General features: G+C 37.6%; 1 protein-coding gene across 2 annotated transcripts; it reads left to right on the top strand.

Moving 5' to 3' along the window:
* Positions 1–3,091: 3,091 nt before the first annotated feature.
* Positions 3,092–21,805, top strand: LOC133656423 (lipid transferase CIDEC-like). Of its 2 annotated transcripts, none has more exons than XM_062057538.1 (6): positions 3,092–3,222; positions 9,491–9,568; positions 9,679–9,832; positions 14,976–15,125; positions 15,466–15,656; positions 21,015–21,805. In XM_062057538.1, the coding sequence occupies exons 2-6, from the start codon at positions 9,516–9,518 to the stop codon at positions 21,205–21,207; spliced, it is 741 nt and encodes a 246-aa protein (XP_061913522.1). In that variant the 5' UTR covers positions 3,092–3,222; positions 9,491–9,515; the 3' UTR covers positions 21,208–21,805. The 2 variants fall into 2 exon arrangements, with proteins under 2 accessions (XP_061913522.1, XP_061913532.1); XM_062057548.1 differs by lacking the exon at positions 3,092–3,222 and adding an exon at positions 9,313–9,362.
* The last annotated feature ends 496 nt before the right edge of the window (positions 21,806–22,301 follow it).

Raw genomic sequence — 22,301 nt, 5'->3', positions numbered from 1 at the left:
TGACTATTTACATTGTAGATTGTCACTGAAGGCATCAAAACTATGTGGAGTTATGTACTTAACAAAAAAGGTTAAATAACTGAAAACATGTTTTATATTATAGTTTCTTCAAAATAGCCACCCTTTGCTCGGATTACTGCTTTGCACACTCTTGGCATTCTCTCCATGAGCTTCAAGCACACCTGTGAAGGGAAAACCATTTCAGGTGACCTCTTGAAGCCTTAGTTTAGAAAACCCCTGTTGTAATTGATCTGTTTTTTGTTTTGTTTTGGTGTGTGATCTGCAAAACCACTTAAATGGTGCACATTAGCATGAATGTTATTGAGAGACGAGGAAAAGGTTTGGATAGCATAAAATCCTTCTGAGGATTTGAACATTTTTGTGGTTATTTTTTTGGTCAGAACACAAAACACAGACGTCCACCGCAGATGACGCTGGCAATAGAGCCACCAAAAGTAAGTTCTATAGTACCAATCGTCAAACTGGTAGTAAGTAGTGAATAAATGAATGACGCCGTGCTAGAAATTAAACTCTACTAGCAATATATTAATATTACCATGATTTTTACTTCTATTATTTCCTCTACTACTAAAACACAGCAAGTTAACAAATGACAAAATATAAACTTGTGATTTACGGTAAGCGTAAAAGACAGTGTGACTGAATTGTCAGTAATATACATTGAGAAGGGACGTGATTCTCACATTGTTGTAGTGCATATTGTTAGATTGTTCATAAATAAGGAGGTGGTTTCGATTGGTTGATCAAAAAATATATATGGGCCTACATATTGTGGTTATTGTGATTATTCTCAATGAAACTACACTATGTCCAATCCATTTCCATTTTTCTATTTATTTATTCACTCAATATTAAATGAAACTATAAGATACAAGATTAAAATAAACCACGAATGAAAAGAAGCAGAAATAAGTCCAAACCAATATCTGCCCTCTATGTACACAAAAACATTAGCTGTTCAACTCAGAAAGCAAAAATAACAAAAAGTAGCTCACTAAAAGTAATATCTATAATAATTATAATAATTACCATGAATTGATTTACATGGACTCCGACTTAAACAAGTTGAAAAACGTATTAGGTTGTTACCATTTAGTGGTCAATTGTACGGGATATGTACTGTACTGTGCAATCTACTAATAAAAGTTTCAATCAATCAATCTTTTTATCATTATGATTCCTATTTTTTTTTAAATACAGAAGGAAAATGACATTGCTTAGTTCCACTCAGTCAACTTGTATAAATATATGATTAAAATGCGTATTTCCATTGTCACTGTTCTAAAACTAAATGTATTAAAAATAAATCTCAGTTTTGATTGATTGATTGAAACTTGCATTAGTAGATTGCACAGTACAGTACATATTCCATATAATTGACCACTAAATGGTAACACCCCAATAAGTTTTTCAACTGATTAAGTTGGTCTGTTCAGGAGCGGGGTTTGTGATAGGTTTTGGCGCACAGATGTTTTGGTGCCACAAATGACATTTTTTGGAGAGGCAACCTTTGCATTTTGCACTTTTTTGGAGAGGCAACCTTTGCATTTTGCATTTTTTAGAGAGCCAACCTTAGCATTTTGCATTTTTTGGAGAGGCAACCTTTGCATTTTGCATTTTTTGGAGAGGCAACCTTTGCATTTTGCATTTTTTGGAGAGCCAACCTTAGAATTTTGCATTTTTTGGAGAGGCAACCTTAGCATTTTGTATTTTTTGGAGAGGCAACCTTTGCATTTTGCATTTTTTAGAGAGCCAACCTTAGCATTTTGCATTTTTTGGAGAGGCAACCTTAGCATTTTGCATTTTTTGGACAGCCAACCTTAGCATTTTGCATTTTTTGGAGAGGCAACAATTCACAACATATCTTAAATAATATACGGTTCATTATTCGTGCACCATGACTAGGGATGGGTACCAAATCCGGTACTTTTTTGTGAATAAATAACGTACCTTTAAATACCTAAATTAATCATTCGGATTCGTCGCTCACTTTGAGCGTTTTAAATTCTTCAACATACCCAATCCGGTATTTTTGATGACTGAAGTGCTGATATCAACCAAACCCTCCTCATCCCACCCCCTGGATTGTAAATAATTAGGGATGTCCGATAATTACTTTTTGCCGATATCCCGATATTGTCCAACTCTTTAATTACCGATACAGATATCAACCGATACCGATATGTACAGTCGTGGAATGAACACATTGTTATGCCTAATTTGGACAACCAGGTATGGTGAAGATAAGGTCCTTTTAAAAAAAAATTAATAAAATAAAATAAGATAAATAAATTAAAAACATTGTCTTGAATAAAAAAGAAAGTAAAACAAAATAAAAACAGTTACATAGAAACTAGTAATTAATGAAAATGAGTAAAATTAACTGTTAAAGGTTAGTACTATTAGTGGACCAGCAGCACGCACAATCATGTGTGCTTACGGACTGTATCCCTTGCAGACTGTATTGATATATATTGATATATAATGTAGGAACCAGAATATTAATAACAGAAAGAAACAACCCTTTTGTGTGAATGAGTGTAAATGGGGGAGGGAGGTTTTTTGGTTTGGTGCACTAATTGTAAGTGTATCTTGTGTTTTTTATGTTGATTTAATAAAAAACAAACAAAAAAAACAAAAAAACGATACCGATAATTTCCGATATTACATTTTAAAGCATTTATCGGCCGATAATATCGTCAGGCCGATATTATCGGACATCTCTATAAATAATGTAAATAATTCAATGTATATACTCTGATGATTAACTTGTGTGATGATTGAATTATGATAATAGTATATATTTGTACCATGAATTGATTAACGTGGACCCCGACTTAAAAAAGTTGAAAAACTTATTGGGGTGTTACCATTTAGTGGTCAATTGTACGGAATATATACTGAACTGTGCAATCTACTAATAAAAGTTTCAATCAATCAATGGTAAAAAAAAAAAAAAAAAGTTCCTTTTAGGTTATGGTTACTTTCTCATTCTACAAACTAGTTAAAAAAAAAAGTATCTGTCCTTTTTATTTACTTAGTGTTGGAGCGCTGTGATAATTCGCCACATTGATGCGAAATGAAGAAAAAAAAACCATAATAATTTGGCAAGTTCCGGTTAGGACCGGATGTGACGTGTTCGCAGCAATCAAGAAGCATTAACCAGGTGTGTTCCCCACAGCTCTAACAGCACACAGCCTGGTAAGTGTTCGTTTAAATCTTTTATTATCTCCCAAAGCACGTCGTTTGGTGTGATATTATCACGCCTGTTACAAAACCCAACGAATTTGGTTGATTGGCTTGGCTTCGTTGCGACGTCTGCCTCGTACACACTTTAACACAAAGTGTGGGGGAAAACAAACAATGGCCGCTCTTTTTACTGTCATTTTGTTGGTGTCCTCATTTATACTCTCGCTTTTTCTGCGGTGTTAAAGTGAAATGGCGTTAACAGCATGAACTTTGCTGTGTTTAGGAACGCTGCCTAAGAATTGTGTAAAAAAAAAAAAAAAAAGTTTTACCGTGTGGAACTTTCTGGAATGTTGGCTTTGCCTTCTAAATGTCTGGCATCGATACAAAATAGCAGAAATATGTAATTGTCAGTTTGTGGTGACTCAGTCAATCGTGTAAGCAAATCAAACATTTTTCCAGTTAAAAAAAAATAATATATATATATATATATATCTATATATATATATATATATTAGGGCTGCGAATCTTTGGGTGTCCCACGATTCGATTCAATAACGATTCTTGGGATCACGATTCGACTCACAATCGATTTTTTTTTTTCCGATTCAACACTATTCTCGATTCAAGAACTATTTTTTCCCGATTCAAAAGGATTCTCTATTCATTCAATACATAGGATTTCAGCAGGATCTACCCCGGTCTGCTGACATGCAAGCAGAGTAGTAGATTTTTGTAAAAAGCTTTTATAATTGTAAAGGACAATGTTTTATCAACTGATTGCAATAATGTAAATTTGTTTTAACTATTAAATGAACCAAAAACATGACTTATTTTATCTTTGTGAAAATATTGGACACAGTTTGTTGTCAAGCTTATGAGATGCGATGCAAGTGTAAGCCACTGTGACACAATTGTTCATTTTTTTATTTTTTATAAATGTCTAATGATAATGTCAATGAGGGATTTTTAATCACTGCTATGTTGAAATTGTAACTACTATTGATACTGTTGTTGATAATATTCATTTTTGTTTCACTACTTTTGGTTTGTTCTGTGTCATGTTTGTGTCTCCTCTCAATTGCTCTGTTTATTGCAGTTCTGAGTGTTGCTGGGTCGGGTTTGGTTTTAAAACTGGATTGCATTGTTATGGTATTGCTGTGTATTGTTTTCTTTAGGGCTGCAACAACTAATCTATTAAATCGATTTAAAATCAATTATTAAAATAGTTGCCGATTAATTTAGTCATCGATTCGTTGGATCTATGCTATGCGCATGCACAGAGTTTTTTTATTTTTTATTTTTAATAAACCTTTATAAACTGCAACATGTACAAACAGCTGAGAAACAATAATCAAAATAAGTATGGTGCCAGTATGCTGTTTTTTTTCCAATAAAATACTGGATAGGATAGAAATGTAGTTTGTTTCTTTTATCCGACTATTAATCGAAGTAATAATCGACAGATTAATCGATTATCAAATTAATCGTTAGTTGCAGCCCTAGTTTTGTTGGATTAATTAATTAAAAATAAATAAATACAAAAAAATCGTTTAAAAAAAAAAAAGAGAATCAATTCTGAATCGCACAACGTGAGAATCACGTTTCAAATTCGAATCGATTTTTTCCCACACCCCTTATATATATATATATATATATATATATATATGTATGTATGTATGTATGTATATATATATTTTTTTTTATTATGGGTGTAATGTAAAACTACATTTGTTGAAATTATTAGTGGGTTTATTGTGAGTATATAGCAGACCGTGGCAAATTATGCGGCCCGTTAAGCTTTTCAATTTGGCCCGCCGGACATTCCCAAATATATTTTTTTACATCTTTAAGATGGAAAGTGTAGCTGCCATTATGATGTGCAGTGATGTTTTCTAATGACTGTAAGTCTTGAACTGTACGAAGAATTTCAATGGTTGGAATCTGCGCTTTTGCATGATATACTAGGGGTGGGAGATATATCGATTTTGTAAGATATATCGATATATTTTTAAACAAGATATAAATGATAAATGATAAATGGGTTATACTTGTATAGCGCTTTTCTACCTTCAAGGTACTCAAAGCGCTTTGACAGTATTTCCACATTTACCCATTCACACACACATTCACACACTGATGGCGGGAGCTGCCATGCAAGGCGCTAACCAGCAGCCATCAGAGGCAAAGGGTGAAGTGTCTTGCCCAAGGACACAACGGACGTGACTAGGAAGGTAGAAGGTGGGAATTGAACCCCAGTAACCAGCAACACTCCGATTGCTGGCACAGCCACTCTACCAACTTCGCCACGCAGTCCCTATATGAATTAAGGAAATATCGATACAATTAATTTCACGGTAAAATTACCAAACGGCGCTTATTTGTTGTGTTCCTTGTTTTCCCCCGCTCCTCCTCCATTGGCTACTAAACCCCTCCCCTTCCTCCTTCCTTTTCTATCATGAGTCACGATTGGTTAGGGACAGGCCAATCATCGAACCAGGAAGGGAATCACAAAGTGCCTGCCTGCTAGTGATGGGTTGATGAGGCGTCATGAAGCGTTTCGACACATTGCAAAACTGTATTGATACCGTGTCACTAAATACTGACATCTGCTGGACATTAAAAATCCCTACAGGCAACCTATGGACCGACTCAACTGACACTGATTTTATGACCTAGTATATACAATAATATAAACCAAGTCATTGTATTTCATTTAGGATTATTTCATATCTTCATTGAAATAAAAATATATTTTTATCTTTTTTAGATACAGTCAATAAATAATGTGAACATGTATCATAACATGGAAATCTAAGAGAATGTGTTGTGAATGAGGATGCTTGTGGACTGGGAATTTTTTTAAATTTATTTTTACACATTTTTATTTAAAAAAAACAGTTTTTTAAACGTATTCAATTTTAGACGATTTCTTTTCTTAGTTATTATTTCTCCGGGTGTAGAAAAGACCCGCTCACAGGGCACAGAGGAGGCGTCAGTGCGACACAGTTCGCGTATCGGTCACGTGACCGAAACAGCTCATGATCGGTCACGTGACCGAAACAGCTCATGATCGGTCACGTGACCGAAACAGCTCATGATCGGTCACGTGACTTTCTAAAAGCGGTAAGCGCATCGACACAGGGTTTTGCTCTATGAGCTCGACGCATGCGCCGATGCATCGGTGTTGCCGGACCCATCACTACTGCCTGCAAATGTATTTTTGTATCTGAGTTTGATACATTTTGTATTATTTGCACAGCTATTTTATTTATTTCACGTAGAAATATTTTTGTTTTATTTATGTTATGTAATAGGCTCCAGCACCCCCCGCCACCCCAAAAAGGGACATGGGGTAGAAAATGGATGGATGGAATTCTGTACTACTTAAACAGTTTCTTTTCTGAGCTGTAAATACCCATCATGACTAACTGGGTTAACAAAAGTGCCACTGACTGTTTACAGTACAGTTGTCATTCACTTCAATTTCACTGAATATTGCTCAAACATTTATATCTTTATATGTAAACTTTCACCCAAAAATATATCAAGATATATATCGAATATCGAGTTTAAGTAAAAATATATCGAGATGTATTTTTCGTCCATATCGCCCAACACTACTAGTTACTATGGTAATCTAAGTCACAGCAGCTCAGACGAGGCACCAAGCAGTGTGGGTGGGGAGCGTTTCCTCAGAGTGTTTCCAGAGATGCGGGTGTCAGGGACAGACGCGGAAGGAGATTTTTACAAGAAACTTCTAAAGCTTAGTGACCTATCAGATTGTAGGTGTTTTTTGTTTTTTTTATCTTTCGCGTTCATATTTTGCTGTTTGTTGCATTTTTGTTGCTTTTTCTCTTGATTGTTAATCAAGTATGTCGATCGAGAGGGGGTGTGGCGTTCATATGTTGTCAATATTCAGTGTTTTATCGTTTATAGTTAATATTGTAAATCCCACATTCGTTATTTTTATGTACATTCTGTGTGCCATTTAGTAAAATAATTTAAAATTCAGTTGAAGGCGATCTGTCATAACTTTTTTAGCATTCAATCAGACATTATTGTGAGGATTGTATTAGTGTTCCTAAAAATTTATATACCGGCTCCCAGACACATTTTTTTCCTCTAAATTTGGCCCCCTGAGGCAAAATAATTGCCCAGGCCTGATACAGTATATGGAGAGGTAGTAAAATATGTATCATGTTTAGGGATGATACTCGAAACCGGTTTTCCCGGTTGTTCGATGAGAAAAGAACCGAGTCCTCAGACTCGAATCCCTTTTTCAGAACCGGTACCTGTTATCGAGACCACTATATTATAGAAAAAGAGTTGGTTCTTTATTCGAATCCCTCGGAACGAATCCCGTCCCGATCAGAAATGCCCCTTGAGACATCACAAGAAATTACGTCACGTAGCTCAGTAATTAGGCGCAGATAGGGAAAGCAGGAAAAACAATGGACCGGAAAAAGCGCTCCAAGGTGTAATAAAGTTCAAAACAAAAGGTATAATCCAATGAATAACTTTACTGAGAGATTTGAGCAGGGTACAAACACATGATGAACACTTTTACAACCAACCGGAAACATAGCAACCAGGCTAGCAACGCACCTCCTTTACGGCAGCTGTCGCAACATTCTTAAAGCAACCGCAGCACATACATATATATATATATACAACACATCTCCCTTTTTTAACTTTTGTTTTTCTTTCCTTGTAAACAAAATCACACTGTATATGTGTTGTCTGTCTAATTATAAATAATGCAGACGAGGCGTGTTGGCTGAGTTCTTGACGTTTACTTTCACAGCGTGCTCATAAACTCATTCTTAGCTGCCGGGTGGCGACACGCAACAACACTTTTCGGGGCTACCACTTTTCGGGGCTACCACGCATGCTCGTCACTCCCGTTGCACGCTGGGTAGTGTAGTTGTTATTTTCCCTGGCTCATAACATCACATCTTTCCCCCTATAAAGAAAGATTTTAACTCAAAGTGTATTTCTTTTTTTAGCTTTAACTTTTCACTTTTTAGCATTGTAACCACATTTGCAAACAACTTTTCTCTTCATAGAATTTTCTTTCAATAAAGAAATAAAGTGCAAAAATGTCAAAGCATCATAACAAACAGTTATGTCAAATAGCACTTGAAGTGCACTTTTTGGAGAGCTGTATTATTTTCAGTTTTGTGCCCAATGGACTGATTTTATTTAACACTATATTATTATTTATACACCTATAGTGATCACAGAGACAGGTTGTTTTTGTGTTACTGTATATATTAGTTTTTCTACAAAATCCCACTTAATATACTTTGGGTAACAACAGTCAATATTTATTTATTTTTTTAGGGGGGTAACAGTCAATATTTATTTATTTATTAGATTTGATTTGTTTCTTATATAATAAAAGTGAGCTTTTGTTAAACCAAATATTGTTTTTTTCATATACAACAACCTATCTGGACTCGATAAGAGAATCGATAAGGAATCGGTTCGATAAGAGGATTCGATAATAGGCTCGAACTCGATAATTTCTTATCAAACACCCATCCCTAATCATGTTTATATACTATCCATCCATCCATTTTCTACCGCTTTTCCCTCTTGGGTTTGCCTCCGGTGCTGGAGCCTATCCCAGCTACATTCAGGCAGAAGGCGGGGTAGTTCTTTTTCTTACTTAATGACATGTAAACAGTTATTTATTGCGTGATAACGGTGGAACCTTTTAAAGTCATGCCTGAGGTTGTCAAATTGTGGTTGAGGTTGTCAAAAGCTCACAGAATCCAGCTGTCTTGATGTCACATATTCAGGCACACTTGTTTTATAATACATTTACATACATAAAGAGTTTTTGTTGTGCCTTAATCTTGGGTTCAATTTTGCCTACAGTGTGCCCTTATGTTCCCTACTCACTAAATAAAATCTTGTGGGAAATTGAACTAAAAGTATGACCGTGCAAAGGCTTTTTTTTTTGGTGAACTTAACACACAGACGTGGACTTGGGAGTATTCAGGAGGAAGGGCCAAGGTGTTGCTCAATGACACTGCCGACATGCAACTTGCCTAATAGCAGCACAAGGTTCACTAGGCAGCTGTCAGCTGTCACATCCGTTGTGTTTTCTGAGCTTTAACGAGCACTTCGGCATAAAGGAAACCACAGTAAGGATTTTCAAGTTTATTTTGAGCCGCCGTGCCATTCTTTTCCCTGTAACAGGTTTCATTTTTTATTTTTTCAATTCTGACTTTTAAATGTTACAGTATATACATTACAAGATTTGTCATTTCAGGTTGTGTGGCACTCTCTGACCAGCGATGGATTACGCTATCAAGTCTCTCAGCCTCTTCACCCCGTCGACCTTCTCCAAGTAATCAAATGTTTCACAAGCGGAAATTAGTAGGCAGAAAACCACCAGGGTTGGATTAGTCACTGCACTCACAAATTAACGCTATGTTCTTTTTCCTCCCTTCTCATCAGATGTGTGACCGCCAGCGTGTCAGCCAGTGCCTCCATGACCCAGCAGCTTCTGTCCGGCCGAACACCTCAGCCCAAACCTTTCCGGGTGACTAACGCTGACCGCAGCTTGAAGAAGGGCATCATGGCTTATGCACTCGATGACCTCATCAACAAGGTTAGAAGTTGTTTTTTTCCCGCTTCCACTTGCTGATAAAATCCAAAGATGCAGCTGTCATATTTTTCATTTTGAGCATCAATCCAGTGTATACATGTTACGTCAAACAGCCTGCATCAAAGTGTTGTTAAAGGTCAGCGGTGTCAAAGTGGTTTTCACTGAGGGCCACATCACAGTTATGTTTGGCCTCAGTGGGCCGCTTCTAGCAGTGAATATTATTACACAATTTTTTAATGCATATTATTACTAGATTTTTTTAAACTAAAATGTAAAAAAAAAAAAAATTGTAAGTTGCTATAATTTTACCTCAAAATGTAGTGTATATCACTGTAAATTAAGGCTGCAGCTAACGATTATTTTTCTATCGATTAATCCATAATTTTTTCGATTAATCTATAGATTATTTTTTTTCGATTAATCTATAGATTATTTTTCCTTTTGCAGATTATTTTTTTATTTAAAATGAAGATGAAAAAATAAATGTTGGCCAGTTTTTTCAAAAGGCGTGGCTTTTATTTACAAAAAAAAAAAGTATGGTCACTCAGTCAACATTGACAACAACATGACAAAATATTCTGTAACAATGTAAACATTTAAAACTTTTAACATTTAACAAAATTAAAAGAAGCTTATTTGCTTTTTAATGTGCAAATATAAAAGTAAACATCCAGTGCAAATCTTAATATTCTGCAATAGTATCAGCATTTCAAAAGTAAAAGTATTGCTTATTTTGCTTTAAAATGTGCAAAAATAAAGATAAACATCCAATACAAAAAAGTGCAAAACGAAATATTCTGTAACAGTGTAAACATTTCAACAAAAGTAAAAGTATTGCTTATTTGCTAAAATGTGCAAAAATAAAGATAAACCTCCAATACAAAAAAGTGCAAAACGAAATATTCTGTAACAGTGTAAACATTTCAACAAAAGTAAAAGTATTGCTTATTTTGCTTTAAAATGTGCAAAAATAAAGATAAACATCCAGCACAAAAAAGTGCCAATCTTAATATTCTGGAGCACTGTAAACATTAAGTATTGCTTTTAAAATGTGCAAAATAAACATCCAGTCCAACACAGTACACAATAACCAATTCTACTCATTCCAGTGAGTGACTAACAGTTGTAATGAAGAAGGGTTAGCATGTCTACATGCTCTGGGTACAATATTCCCAGCATCTGAAAATAGGTGCTCAGAAGTGGTCGATGTGGCTGGAACTGAGAGGTAAGACCGAGCCAGCATTGCCAGATTTGGAAACCTTGCCAACTAATTAACGTTAGCGTTAAAGACGAGCGCGTCTTAGTAAACACTGAACAGGCACGCCAAACGCGCCTCTCAGAGCGAAACGGTGCTTTAGTTTATGAATTTACAACGCAGATACAAATGACACATTCATGTTTTTGTGTAATGACAACGTATACTCACGCGGACGATTGACTAGTTGATGGTGATGGCAAGAACGCTGTCGGGTGTTTTCTTTTCAAATGTTCGTTCATAGCCGTTGTGCTGCTATGATAGGCCATTTCTGCTCGACACAGTGTGCATACAACAACATTATTAGGCCGTTTATTGAAATACTCTCACACTTTTGACGACTTTTGGCGTGCTTTTTTCCCCTCGCTCGCACCGCTCGCATCGTCTGCTTTGCGCTCCGCCATGACGGTAGTGTGACGTAAATATGCGACGCATCGACACACAAAAACGGCGTCGACGTATTTACGTAATCGATGACGTTGACTATGTTGACGCGTCGTTTCAGCCTTACTGTAAATGGAAAAGCAGTACCTTATTTTTCGGATTATAAATCAGTTTTTTTCATAGTTTGGAGACATATACTCCGGAGCGAATTATGTGTGAAATTAACACATTACCGTAAAATATCAAATAATATTTATCTAATTCGCGTAAGAGACGAAGCAAATGTCAGCAATCATCACACACACGTCAACCAATAAGAATTCGGCGGGGGCGGGTCATGGCAGAAGTGCATTGTGCGTCACAGCAGAGTACATTGTGGGTCATGGGATACTAACTGCTACTACGTCCGTAGCTATTAAAATGGATCATTTCAACATCGGTAACTTATAAAAACTGAGAGGGGCCGAACAAAAATGGCACCGAAAAGGAAATCATATACTGCAGATTACAAGCTGGACGTAGTGAAATATGCAGCAAAAAACGGCGATCGAGCAGCAGAAAGAAAGGGAGCGGCGCATACCAGGAGCGACAACGAGGAAGAAGATTTCATGGGATTTAGCGATCGAGAGTGACAGATTGTTTGGTAAACGTATAGCATGTTATAGTTATTTGAATGACTCTTACCATAATATGTTACGTTAACATACCAGGCACTTTCTCAGTTGGTTATTTATGCCTCATATAACGTACACTTATTCAGCCTGTTCACTATTCTTTATTTATCTTAAATTGCCTTTCAAATGTCTATTCTTGGTGTTGGCTTTTATCAAATAATTTTTCCCCAAAAATGCGATTTATACTCCAGTGCGACGTATGTGTTTTTCCTTCTTTATTATGCATTTTCGGCCGGTGCGATTTATACTCCGGAGCGACTTATAATCCGAAAAATACGGTACTGCTGTTTTTATGGTAAAAAAAAAAAGGAAGCTCAGTTGCCAGAATTTTACTGTAAGATTGACATTTGTTTTTTATTGTAAATAAAAAATTATGCAATTTTACTGTAAAATTTACATGAGTTTTTTACTGTAAATAAAATAAAATGAAAATTTTACAGTAAAATTTTGGCACTTGCGCTGCCAGTTTTTTAAAAGTTTTTTTTAAAACCGCAAATCAACTGTAGATCTTTCGATGTATAACTATGAATGCCAAAATGGCACCACAGTTTATTACAAGGCATACTTGGTCAACAGCCATACAGGTCACACTGAGGGTGACCGTATAAACAACTTTAACACGGTTACAAATATGCGCCACACTGTGAACCCACACCAAACAAGAATGACAAACACATTTCGGGAGAACATCCGCACCGTAACACAACAGAACAAATACCCAGAACACCTTGCAGCACTAACTCTTCCGGGACGCTACAATATAGCCCCCCCCCTCCCAAACCCCGCCCACCTCAACCTCCTCATGCTCTCTCAGGGAGAGCATGTCCCAAATTCCAAGCTGCTGTTTTGAGGCATGTTAAAAAAAATAATGCACTTTGTGACTTCAATAATAAATATGGCAGTGCCATGTTGGCATTTTTTTCCATAACTTGAGTTGATTTATTTTGGAAAACCTTGTTACATTGTTTAATGCATCCAGCGGGGCATCACAACAAAATTAGGCATAATAATGTGTTAATTCCACGACTGCATATATCGGTATCTGTAATTAAGAGTTGGACAATATCGGAATATCGGATATCGGCAAAAAAGCCGTTATTGGACATCTCTAATTGGAATCCCATTGCAAATCGTAAAAGCACAAGGCGGTCATAAAATTCCAGCACCAAACGCCGTCAATCAGCCACTATTGCTCCACATAAGGAGCCGGAGCATCAAGGTCCAGCGCCACCCAGTCTGCTGCAACTCCAGTCGACCTCCGGACAGCGCTTGGGTCTACGCCGACACTAAAAGCGGAGGTGGTATGGACTTTTCACACGGTAACGAAGCACCAGTCATTAATTGGTAATGAGAACATTGATGAGCTGTTTCAGATTATGTTCCCGGATTCAGAGATAGCAAAAACGTTCAAGTGTGGAAAACACAAGATAGCGTGTATAGCGCAATTTGGATTAGCCGATTACATAGGGCTGTAACGGTACGTGTATTTGTATTGAACCGTTTCGGTACGGGGGGTTCGGTTCGGAGGTGTACCGAACGAGTTTCCACACGGACATACTAAGTAGCGTAACGCACGTTGTGTAAACAATGCACACCAAGGCACAACACACGGCATGCTGATTGATTGATTGATTGGAACTTTTATTAGTAGATTGCACAGTACAGTACATATTCCGTACAATTGACCACTAAATGGTAACACCCGAAGACGTTTTTCAACTTGTTTAAGTCGGGGTCCACGTAAATCAATTCATGGTAGCACATGCTAGCAGCTAACGGGCTAGGACAGACTGACCGTACGTCCTCTTTTCACCGGACATGTCCTCTTTTGCGGAGCTGTCAGGGCGGAGTTTTTTAAATGCCTCAAATGTCCGGCATTTTGAGTTAGGGTTGGGTGTATTTTCAATGTACGTTCAGGGTTAAGAAGGGGTTAAAAACAAAACAAATTGTGCGCACAGCAGCATTGGTGAGGGAGGGGCAGAGACACAGAGAGAGAGAGAGAGTTATGATAAACGCGCATGCGTCGCCAGGCTCTGCTTTTTATCCATAGATTTATCAGATTTAATTTTTTATTATCTATAGCAGGGGTGTCAAAAGTGTGCCCCGGAGGCCATTTGCGGCCCACAGCTAATGTTTTAAAGGCCCACGGCACATTCTAAAAATACTATTAAAATAAACAAAAACATAACAAAAGTGAAATAAAAAAGGTTAAATGTAATTTAGAAAAAGTTGCAATGTTGACTAAAACAAAGCTGGTTTTTTTTCCTTTCAAACTGTCATTGCTCAAAACATAATATTGAATCAAAATCAATGTTATTATGAATTATTGACCTATCCAAGTTTCCGATTACTTCACATCAAATATTCCACTAAGAAAAATATTTTTGGTGGAAGATTTTGCAAATTTGGTAAATAACCCAAAATGTTATATTTTGTTTTCTTACTGTACCGAAAATGAACCGAACCGTGACCTCTAAACCGAGGTACGTACCGAACCTTTTGTGTACCGTTACACCCCTACGATTACATCAAGAGAGACCTCATCCCTAAAGTTAAGTTTGTGCTGATGTTCGACCAAAGCCTGAATCAAACAAACAAGACCAAGCAGTTGGACCTGCATGTGCGTTTTTGGGAAGGCGAGCGGGATAAATTCATATACTTTGCAAGTAATTGCGGGCCTCCAATTTACCTTCAAGTCTTTTGTACTTTTTTGCCTCTATCGATGTGAAATGGGTCTTAAATTGCATTCATCATGGTCTTAAAAAAAGTCTTATTTGGCTTGTTGAAACCTGCAGAGACCTCTGCATGAAGTGAATACCCATGTATGACGCAGGTGAGCGACTCCTTAAATGTGCTGTGTGCCAGCGGACTGGTGCTGGAAGAAGATGGCACGTGTGTGGACACGCAGGAGTTCTTCATGGCGCTGCCTGAGAACACTGTTCTCATGGCGCTGGAGAAAGGACAGAAGTGGACCCCATATCAGGTACGGTGGTGCATGAACCACTAGGTGGCAGTGCAGATCAGCTGCCCACCATGCTGTGAAAGGAGAATACTTGCACAACGCCACTTTTGTTTTTTTTGGTAACACACTTTGCGTCTGAAAACAAATATATTGTAGGTTAAAGCATGGACATGACAGCAAATGAAGCAGGGACATGGAGGTGTTCAAAACAAATGCTGTAAAGTGCTATTTACTGTAAAATAAGAGCAAAACCTTATTGTTAAATAATATATTTGTATTGTGATGAGTGAGCACACTGTCTTATGCATCATTGTTTATGTGAGAAATGTCAGCAGCCCTTTGACGTGACTGTTTTATCCAGCACAGCCCCTCCAGAGACGAGCTCAGCAAGCGCAGGCTGACTCCCCGGACAGATGTGGTCAAGCTGACCTTTGACCTCTACAAGAATAACCCCAAGGATTTCATTGGCTGCTTGAATGTCAAAGCCACGCTGTATGGTGTCTACTCGGTGTCCTACGACCTGCGCTGCTATGCGGCCAAAAATATGTTGAAGTAAGTGAATGAGCCGATTGCGTCATTGTTTTAACAATGGAATAAGAGTGCCATCATCAGTTAGTCTTAGCACGCCAGTAAATGTGTAAAACATGAAATAAATAATAAAACAATGTAAACATGGAAATCAAGCAGTATATTGAACAGTAAAAACACAGCAAGAAAGCTGCCAAATCCTAAATACCGTATTTTTCGGAGTATAAGTCACACTGGCCGAAAATGCATTATAAAAGCCAACACCAAGAATAGACATTTGAAAGGCAATTTAAAATAAATAAAGAATAGTGAACAACAGGCTGAATAAGTGTACGTTATATGAGGCATAAATAACCAACTGAGAACGTGCCAGGTATGTTAACGTAACATATTATGGTAAGTCATTCAAATAACTATAACATATAGAACATTCTATACGTTTACCAAACAATCTGTCACTCCTAATCGCTAAATCCCATGAAATCTTATACGTCTAGTCTCTTACGTGAATGAGATAAATAATATTTTATATGTTACGGTAATGTGTTAATAATTTCACACACAAGTCGCTCCGGAGTATAAGTCGCACCCCCGGCCAAACTATGAAAAAAAACTGCGACTTATAGTCCGAAAAATACAGTAGCACTTTAGCGTCTTCACCATTTTTGTTGAAGATCTTTAATACACAAGTGCTGTAGCCCCTCTTTAATGGCTAATTATAATCTAAATCAGGCCTGGACAATTATTTTGACTCGGGGGGGGGGCACATTTACAGAAAAAAATGTGTCTGGGGGCCGGTATATCTATTTTTAGGAACACTAATACAAAACCTCACAATAATGTCTGATTGAATGCTAAAAATGTTATGACAGACCGCCTTAAAAAAACGTAATGGAATTTAAAAAATTTCTATGAACAATAAAACACTGAATATTGACAAAATATGAATGTCACACCCCCTTTCAATCGACATTATTTACAATCAAGTGAAACGCAACAAAAATGCAACAAACAGTGAAATATGAACGCGAAGGGTACAAAATAAACCCACCTACAATCTGATATATCTAATACATCACTAAGCTTTAGACCTTTGTTGTGAAAATCTCCTTCCGTGTCTATGGAAACGCTTCCCGCCCACACTGCTTGGTGCCTCGTCTGAGCTGCTGTGACGTAGATGACCATAGTAGCTAATTAGATTACCATAGTAACTGGCATATCATCCATAAGCGCAGATTCCAAGCATTGAAAGACTTAGTATAGTTCAAGACTTACGTCATTAGAAAACATCACTGCACATCATAATGGCAGCTACACTTTCCATCTTAAAGATCTAAAAAAATTATTTGGGAATGTCCGGCGGGCCAGATTGAATTTGCCCAGGTCTGATCTAAATGAATTTCCATGACTATTTTTTACAGTTGTTGCAAATCTGCTGCACAATAGTAATTGTGAAGATGCATCCTGCAGTGAAAGTACATATCTGTTGCTCTTTGCCCCTGTGTGGGTGGTAGTGTTGGAATAGGCTAGATATTACAGAGATTAATTTTGTGAGGGGTTACGTCATCCGCAAAGAGATGTGCGGGTTTCCAGCTTGGGCATGGAGGATCATATCATGCATTTCTTTGTGCCCTTCCTTCAGGATTACTGTTGAGAGAAATCTGAGATTGTTTGGAAATTCCAGCCGTCTTCCGGACCAGGGGCGTCAAACGTGTTTTTATTGAAGGCCACTTTGCCATTATGGCTGCTTTCGGCGTGGTCCCTTGTAAAAGTCAAAAACATAAATGAATATACAGGTGAAACTCATAATATTAGAATATCATGTAAAGGCTCGTAAGATGCAACTAGAGATATTTCAAGACTTAATTTAAATATAATTTTAATGATTATGGCTTACAGTTTTTGAAAACCTCAAATTTGTAAATTTTTGTACAACTTTTGGTTTTTTAAAAACCAAACCATGGTCATCAAAATTATGGCAACATCTCGACATATTTCACTGTGTAAGAAATCACAAGTTGAATTGCTGAAATGCATGGACTTTTACACAATATTAAATTTTTTTATGTTTCACCTGTTTTCGGTTCATGGTTTAAGTTTTTTTCGAACATGCATACAATTAAATGATTCATCACAATTTCCAATTTCTCTTTAACATGTTGAAAAAGGAGAAGAAAAAAGCAGAGCTTATTCAATTCCACCCCTTTTTTCATTTCATAGCAATTTCCAACTGTAAATGTATAAGAAGTTGCCTCATGATTACACGATTGTTTATGTATTTGAGTTTTTTTTTTTACACGTTTTACACTGGCAGGTTAGTCGCCAGAATTTTACTGGAAAATTGACTGTTTTTTACAGCATATTACTGTGAATGGAAAAATGTCAATTTTTTTTGTTTTGTTAAAATTCTGGTGACTGAGCTTCGTTTTTTACAGTGTACATCTTGATGAATGACTTGCTGTAAAGTCAAAAATCTAGCAGATATTTAAGGATTTTTGATTTTTACAAAAAAAGGTTTGGAATATTCGATAGTTGATTACCGTATTTTCTGGACCATATGGCGCACCAGATTATAAGGCGCACTGCCAATGAGCGGGTCTATTCAGATCTATTTTCGTACAAAAGGTGCACCGAATTAGAATCAGAATACCTTTATTGTCATTGTATGGAAACAACGAAATTGGACAGCAATCCAGCTCAGTGCTTTTAAAACAACCTACATAAAATAGTCTTAAGGCGACAAACAATAATAAAATAATTTAAAAACATAATAAAACGTTAACATATTGCACAGTAGATCTCTATCAGAGGTTAGCAAGTTAATAAAGTGGTGAGTGTTCAGGTACGTGCAGAGTTTAGGGCAATAACAGCTCTAGGATAGAAACTGTTTTTCAATCTATTTGTCCTTGCTTTGATGGTCTTATAGCGCCTCCCTGAGGGCAAGAGTTCAAGCCAGTGTGACCTGGGTGGGATGAGTCCCTGAGGATGCTGTTTGCTGTCCTGTTGCAGTGTAAAATGCGCATTAAAGGGGTCATATTATGATTTTTTTTATCTAAAATGACAATGCTTCCTTGTGGTCTACATAACATGTGATGGTGGTTCTTTGGTCAAAATGTTGCATAGATGATTTTTTACAGATCATCTTTAAGTCGCTTTCTGATGGTCCCTTCAGGATGTGCCGTTTTGTGGGCGGTCTTATTTACGTGACTCGCCTTCGACAGCGTCTTCTCCCCGTCATCTTTGTTGTAGCGGTGTAGCGTGCAAGGACGGGAGTGGAAGAAGTGTCAAAAGATGGAGCTAACTGTTTTAATGACATTCAGACTTCACTTCAATCAATAACGGAGCAGCATCTCCTCATCCGTGGCTCACTAGTAAAACCGTCCGACCCGAAGTATCTAACTAAAGTTCCGTGGGTGAATTATATAAACCCACTACACCGGTAATTTTTAGCGCTTCCATAGCAAAATACAAGTTAGAACTTTACGCTACTTCATATTAGAAATGGCAATGGCGGAGGGCGAATGTCCCATAACAAGAAGATGAAGAAAAAGACGCTTGTTGACTACGGTGTCGGCACGGACTATAATGGCGGACACGCGCAAATTTTCAGGACTAATGCAGAACTCAAATACACACCAGCAGGTACCAGAAGGTAAGAAAAGTTGGTTTTGGATAATATTGCAAAACAAAACGGCAGATAATATGTCTGCTAATGGGTGACCCCTGCTTGGCACTCAGCATCAAGGGTTGGAATTGGGGGTTAAATCACTAAAAATTATTCCCGGGCGCGGCCACCGCTGCTGCCCACTGCTCTCCTCACCTCCCAGGGTGTGATCAAATGCAGAGAATAATTTTGCCACACCTAGTATGTGTGTGTGACAATCATTGGTACTTTAACTTCATTTTGCGGTCCTTATACACACACACCATAATAATACTCGTATGTTGACAATCCAAGCGGTGTGGGTTCATAGCTTACCAAAGTCGTACTAAAACATTTTGACAGATTTTTGAGTGCTGTGTGTAATGTTCTATATTCTCAATGGAACATTTAAAGTTGTGGTGGTGTTTATTTGGCATCATCTTGCAGTCTACATGTATCTCTTATGTGTGACTACTATCTACTGGTCACATTATCATTACACCATGTACCAAATAAAATAGCTTCGAGGTCGGTTAGCACAACCAGAATTATTCCGTACATTAGGCGCATTGTCGGTTTTTGAGAAAATGAAAGGCTTTTGTGTGTGCCTTATAGTCCGAAAAATACGGCAAGATATGCTACTGCGTGCACTATAGTACATGTATTTTTTTCTGTCAAATGGAAAGAACAAATGCATTTAGTAGGAAAACGCATAGTACTGACACATTTTTCTAGGCTTTCACAGGGCCATATAAAGTGACGTGGAGGGCCAGATCTAGCCCTAAGGCTTTTAAGTTTGACACTGTTCTAGTTAGAGATGTAACGATAATATCGGGCTGCCGATATAATTGGCCGATAAATGCTTTAAAATGTAATATCGGAAATTATCGGTATCTGTTTCAAAAAGTAAAATGTATGACTTTTTAAAACGCCGCTGTGTACACGGACGTAGGGAAAAGTACAGAGCGCCAATAAACCTTAAAGGCACTGCCTTTGCGTGCCGGCCCAATCACATAACATCTACGGCTTTTCACACACACAAGTGAATGCAACGCATACTTGGTCAACAGCCATACAGGTCACACTGAGGGTTGCCGTATAAACAACTTTAACACTGTTACAAATATGCGCCACACTGTGAACCCACACCAAACAAGAATGACAAACACATTTCGGGAGAACATCCGCACCGTAACAACATAAACACAACAGAAAAAATACCCAGAACCCCTTGCAGCACCCCCTGCTAACCCTCCCCTAACCCCGCCCACCTCAACCTCATCATGCTCTCTCAGGGAGAGCGTGTCCCAAATTCCAAGCTGCTGTTTTGAGGCATGTTAAAAAAAAATAATGCACTTTGTGACTTCAATAATAAATATGGCAGTGCCATGTTGGCATTTTTTCCCATAACTTGAGTTGATTTATTTTGGAAAACCTTGTTACGTTGTTTAATGCATCCAGCGGGGCATCACAACAAAATTAGGCATAATGTGTTAATTCCACGACTGTATATATCGGTATCGGTTGATATCAGAATCGGTAATTAAGAGTTGGACAATATCGGATATCGGCAGAAAAGCCATTATCGGACATCTCTAGTTCTAGTCATACTTGTCTATTTTAATTACTCAAATGTTATTAATCACAGCCATTTGTATTGTGCACTTTTCCTCAAAGCATTGTCTGTTCATACGTCTCTGATGAGATAACTGCAACCTGTGTTTCTCTTGTGCTTGAAGGGAAGCGTTGCGATGGACCATCTTTTCCATGCAGGCCACCGGCCACGTCCTGCTGGGCTCCTCCTGGTACATGGAGCAGCTTCTGGAGGAGGAGGAGGGGTTAGAGGAGAGAGGAGACAGGGCCCTGGTCTTGCCCCGGGAGAGCAGAATTAGCAAGCTGCAGAACTTGCTGCTGGGTCGAGTCGCACTCTGAGGTTGGACTCTGCATGTCCGTTTTCCCCGCAAGAGCGTCTGAAACTGTTACATTTCCCAGCTGAAGAGACCGCAGCTGCAACACCATAATCAGATATAGTCATCCTATTGAGACGAGTGAATAAAACGAAGCACTTTTAATTTCAAACCAATGTTTTGAGCCTCTGGTCATGAATGGCAACAGGTCCAGCGGGTCTCTCCCACGCTGCCTTAATTGTCCACAGCTTTCACTGTTCTGTCAGCTGCAGCCTGCTTGAGGAGCGCGGAAGCAAACCATTACCCAGAGATGTCCCACAGTCGGCTGCACAAGTGTCATTGACCATCTTATCAAAGGTGGCGTCAAAATCTGGACAGGTCTTTGACAAATTGTCAGAAGTCCTACTCCTTTTTTAATTTATCACTGCAAAAAGTCAGTGTTCAAAAACAAGAAAAAAAAATACAAACATGAGGGGTATTTTATTTGAACTAAGCAAAATTATCTGCCAATAGAACAAAAAAATTTGGCTTGTCAAGACTTTCCAAAACAAGTAAAATTAGCTAACCTCAATGAACCCAAAAATACCTTAAAATAAAAATATTCTCAGTAATAACAAGTGCACTTTTCTTGGTAGAAAAAAAGAGACCTTTTTGCTCAATATGTTGAAAAATATTCTTAAATTAAGTAAATGCTAGTGCCATTATCTTGACGTAATGATATGCGCCCGGCATTAAATTTCTTGAAACCAGCAAATTTATACTAAAAACTAATTTATGGTTCTTAATGGAAAGGCAACAAGGCAACCGCTTGTTACTCTCGTGGTCTCCTAGCCGCTCAGGCAAATCATATTGTCTAAAAATGTATTTTTCCATCGATAACATGACATCATCGCGCCAAGTGCGTGCTCTTTCAGTCAATTAGTGTGCATATATACAGCCCGGCCCCCAGCCCAAATTTTTTAAATTTTAATTTTGAGGAATTTATCTGAATGTGCATGAACTATTTCTGTTCAAAATTGTTAGAAATGTTAAATGTTAAAATATTAACTGTCAGTTCGCTGTACTGTGCCTACTGTACTACTATATGAGTACGTGTTTTCTATTGTTTCATTGAAAATA

The sequence above is a fragment of the Entelurus aequoreus genome, linkage group LG01 (genome assembly GCF_033978785.1).
Source record: "Entelurus aequoreus isolate RoL-2023_Sb linkage group LG01, RoL_Eaeq_v1.1, whole genome shotgun sequence".
Classification (NCBI taxonomy): Eukaryota; Metazoa; Chordata; class Actinopteri; order Syngnathiformes; family Syngnathidae; genus Entelurus; species Entelurus aequoreus.
This window is presented reverse-complemented; position numbering and strand designations above follow the sequence as displayed.

Bases quoted from the DNA above. Each gene is read 5' to 3' on its own strand.
- LOC133656423 (XM_062057538.1), top strand. From the start codon at position 9,516: ATGGATTACGCTATCAAGTCTCTCAGCCTCTTCACCCCGTCGACCTTC. The intron at 15,126-15,465 runs GTACGGTGGTGC...TGTTTTATCCAG, and splicing joins AGAAGTGGACCCCATATCAG to CACAGCCCCTCCAGAGACGA. The intron at 15,657-21,014 runs GTAAGTGAATGA...TTGTGCTTGAAG, and splicing joins GCGGCCAAAAATATGTTGAA to GGAAGCGTTGCGATGGACCA.